The 4,303-nt window shown below is 44.2% G+C and overlaps 1 protein-coding gene across 1 annotated transcript; it reads right to left on the bottom strand.

Annotated features, from left to right (window-relative positions):
- Positions 1-554: 554 nt before the first annotated feature.
- Positions 555-1,540, bottom strand: LOC103922149 (inositol 1,4,5-trisphosphate receptor-interacting protein-like 1). Its single transcript, XM_009330237.1, is given in 2 exon segments — positions 555-1,079; positions 1,148-1,540. Coding segments are annotated over 2 exon segments (918 nt in total).
- Between the last annotated feature and the right edge of the window lie 2,763 nt (positions 1,541-4,303).

Genomic DNA, 4,303 nt, shown 5'->3' with positions numbered 1-4,303 from the left:
TTCAGTGATACCTTTGCCTCACATAAAATATGAAAGTCTAAAGTTAAGATTGTGTCAACATTCATAGTAGAGTCAATTTATTCTAAAGAAATTCCCCAGAGACTTAGAATATTTACAGGAAACTGAATATTTACAGGAAACTGGCATACAGATTTACTCAAAGTATATATTAATAGGAAAATTAATTAAAAATATTTAATTAATTATTAGATTTAATTAATGTATTAAAGTGGAAATACAAGGTAAGTTTCTTTTTAGAAACTGAATAACTGAAGTCGTTTTTGTTTTTTTTTTAAATAGGATAATTTTATTTTCTTATTTTTAATTTCAGGTACTATGCACATGATTTGCTTTTTAGGTTTTCATATATTCATTTCTGTTATAGAAAGTTCTCACTTCAGGGATGGAAGATGTTGTGCTGACCATACGTGATGAACTGCATCTCAGCCGCATTACAGATCTCCTGCCACGCCATGCTGGTGGTAAAGCTGGCCTCTGCCTACTCAAGGCTCAGGAAGGAGTCTGAGTCATCTAGTTGCACCCCAAAAATCATCTCAATGGTCAGGGTTTCCTGGGAGGTGTTCATTAGCCTGAGCTTGCAAGGAGCGTGTAGTAGGCAGCGCTGTCAGCTGGCAATGGTGTGACTGAGGCATAACCTTCCAGGTGTCTTTCACCAACATCTGGAACCAGCAGCCAGTTTTCTTGATGTTTAACAAAGAATTGGTACAAAGGGTGTTGAGGAGGCTGGGGTCTTGACTTTTCAGCTCATCCTCATGGTGGTGGAGGAAGCATAGTATGTCCTCCACCAACTGCTCCCTCATGCAAATGCACTGTAGCTGCAAATGGAGGCAGGTGTTGTTGGTCAGCATCTCCTCTGCAGTGTCCAGCTCCAAGTGGGAGGCATGCCCAGGGGGAGGCTTCAGGAGCATGAGCAGGCGGTAGAGGACATTGTCCTCCCAGGCACTCCAACCTTCATAGACACAGCCCATCCCAATGGCTGGCTGTGCCCGTGGCTTGAAGTTACTCCTGGAAAATCTTTGGCAGGCACTAAGAAGCTCATCTACCAGATCCTCCACCAACTTGCACGTGTCAGCCATATATGGCACTGGTCACTGGATGCGATCGGCCAAAAATTTGCCCAGATTACATGTGTCACCGAGTCGTTGTCTTCTTCTACCTCTTCCTCTTCCTCGTCCTCTTGACTTCCAGGGTTGCCCTGCTTGCAGCTACTTTTTGGCTTACAGCTCCTTTTTCTGGTACTCCAGCAGAGCCACAGGAGCAGGACCAGGGCTCCTGTCCCAAGAGCAGAGGCCCAGAACCACCATTGCTGCAAGGAAGCAAGGAGCAGGACTTCTCTAGCCACCCCATTCTGCTGCTGGGTCTGCTCTATATCCTGCAGCAGCTGAGTCATCTTCCAGCTCAGCTGCTCTGCATGCTGCTGCATGAACCTGTGTGTGGCCACATCCAGCTCGTCACCCAACTACAGTGGGTTCTGGACAATGCCCAGCAGAGCTAGGGTGAGGAAGACAATGACAGCCATGGCCTGCAGGAGATGGAAGAAAAGGGGTCTCAATAGGTCTAGGCAGGAGGGAGCTGGCAGTGGGGAGAGCTGCAGGGACCTGGGTGCAGGTAGGAGAGGGGGCGAGGGAACTGGGTGGTACTGTGCCCTGTCCAAGGTGCTCCCCTGAGCAGCTGGACCCTCACTCCAGGGTGAGAAGCCCCCCCAGGAGCTGGTGTTTCTGCCCTGGTCCTTGTCCAGCTCAGCTTCCCCACCGTGTGCGCACTCACACTCATTGCTGACCCAGGCTACACTGCAGCAGCCCTGCCTGCTGGTGCCCCCGGTGACAACCCTATTGTGACACATCCCCTGTGCTGTCACAGGTGTTAGAGATCACAGATCTCCTCTCCTCTCCTCTCCTCTCCTCTCCTCTCCTCTCCCTCTCCTTCCTTTCTTTTACATCTACTTTTCTTCTCCCTTTTCTGTTCCCTTTTTTTCTTCTCCTCTTTTCTGCTCCCTTTTCTTCTCTTTTTTTCTCCCATTTCCTTTCTTCCCCCTATTTCATGGCCTGGTTGACAGAGTCCCTTGGGAGGCAGTTCTGAAGGACAAAGGAGCCCAGGAAGGCTGGACATTCTTCAAGAAGGAAATCTTAAAGGCACAGAAGCAGGCCGTCCCCATGTGCTGAAAGACAAGCCAGCAGGGAAGAAGACCGGCCTGGCTGAACAGAGAGCTTTGACTGGAACTCAGGGGAAAAAAGAGAGTTTATGACCTTTGGAAGAAGGGACAGGCAACTCAGGGAGACTACAAGGATGTCGTGAGGTTATGTAGGGAGAAAATTAGAAGGGCCAAAGTCCCACTAGAACTTAATATGGCTACTGCCATAAAAGCCAATTAAAAATGTTTCTATAAAGACATTAGCAATCAAAGGAGGGCTAAGGAGATTCTCTATCCATTATTGGATGCAGGGGGAAACATAGTGACAAAGGATGAGGACAAGCCTGAGTTGCTTAATGCCTTCTTTGCCTCAGTCTTTAATAGTAAGATCAGTTTTTCTTGGGATACCCAGCCCACTGAGCTGCAAGACAGGGACAGGGAGCAGAATGAAGCCCCCACAATCCAAGGGGAATTGGTTAGCAACCTGCTACACCACTTAGACACACACAAGTCTATGGGGCCAGATGGGATCCACCCAAGGGTATTGCGGGAGCTGGCAGAAGTGCTCACTGAGACACTTTCAATCCTTTATCAGCAGCCCTGGCTAACCTAGGAGGTCCCAATTGACTGAAGGTTAGAAAATGTGACACCTATCAACAAGAAGGGCTGGAAGGAGGATCTGGGGAACTACAGGCTTGTTAGTCTAAACTCGGTGTCAGGGAAGGTTATGGAGCAGATCATCTTGAATGCCATCACACAGCACTGCTGAGAGTTCTACCCAGAGTGTCTTTCCACAAAAAGTATTCAGATTTGAAATTTAAAAACTGGAACACTATTTTGAATTGCAAGAATTACCAGAATTTAGTGTCCTCGAGGAGAGATTAATTCCAACTCTAAACTTCTCCCCGCAAGCCACTATGTCTTAGTTTCCTAATGTCTGCAAGGGAAACTGTATTATTTCATTTCTTTTGAGAAAATGCTAACTTTAAAGATATTGATATGCCATCATAATGGACACTGAAGAAATATCTGTGGTGAATTACAGAGCTTCTGGCAGGCTGACATAACAATTTTCTAACCTTCTGCAAAGGGAAGGACAGGAAGTCTCAGGAACTATTCATTAGAACTTTATTCCTATCAGCATCCAAACATTAGTCCTTTCCTAATGGCGGAGGAAAGCAGTTTCTCATTGTTACATTTGATCAAGGAAAAAGGTGAAGCAGAGTTCACAGAATAAAATAGATGCCTAAAGAAAACATAATATGAAAGAGAAGAAGAAAGAATATGGCACAATTTGAGAGCCTGACTAGGTTAGGACTGCAGTACTGGCTCACTTCAGCTTCATACATTTCTCTTGCATATAGTTTTTGAAAATGAGCTTAGTGGCAGTATTACCAAAGGTCATCTACATTACAACTGGCCAAATTAGTCTCTGAGAATGAAGTTATCTATTCAGTGTAAGCCCATTTTCAACTGCTGAAGACTGAACATTGAATTTTCCAAATGTATGTTTAGGTTTGCTTTTTGGTTAGTCAGAAGAGTCATATTGTATCATTTCTGTCCCTTTCAGGTTAAAAAAATCATAAAGAAAGAAAAAATATACTACACATAAGAAATGTCAGCTAAAAGGCTGTGATTTACCCTAACACGCCTAAGAAAACAAAAGATTTTCAAGGAACTTTCACATCTTCTTGTCTGGTCTGTACACATAAGTTATGGTAGATCTTGTGAACAGACACAGCTTCCTTTGGAAAGTTCAACTTACACATAGAAGCAGGAAAAACAGAAGCTAGAAGGAGTCCATACTCTTCCACTTGTCCATTGATTACTTTTGGAAAGAGACTATCTGTTTTAGGAGACATAATGTCTTTAAACAGAAAAGTGAACCATTTTCTTGTTATGAAGTTCTTTACAGGGCCCTAGATATATCATGTCAGAAGATATCAGATTCAGAAGATATCAAGATTTTCTACCAGTATTTTGAACTGGACAGATGAGAGCAAACTTGAATCCAAGAGCTGTAAACCCACCTTAGATTTATCTTAATATGATCTTAGGCAAAGCTTTACACTAGTGTAGTGCATAGCTTATTTGGCTCCCCCTCCATATCTTTGCTTGTAGATGCCATGTGTTGGAATCTGTATACAAATA

This window comes from Pygoscelis adeliae, unplaced genomic scaffold (genome assembly GCF_000699105.1).
Source record: "Pygoscelis adeliae isolate BGI_AS28 unplaced genomic scaffold, ASM69910v1 Scaffold37, whole genome shotgun sequence".
Classification (NCBI taxonomy): domain Eukaryota; kingdom Metazoa; phylum Chordata; class Aves; order Sphenisciformes; family Spheniscidae; genus Pygoscelis; species Pygoscelis adeliae.
This window is presented reverse-complemented; position numbering and strand designations above follow the sequence as displayed.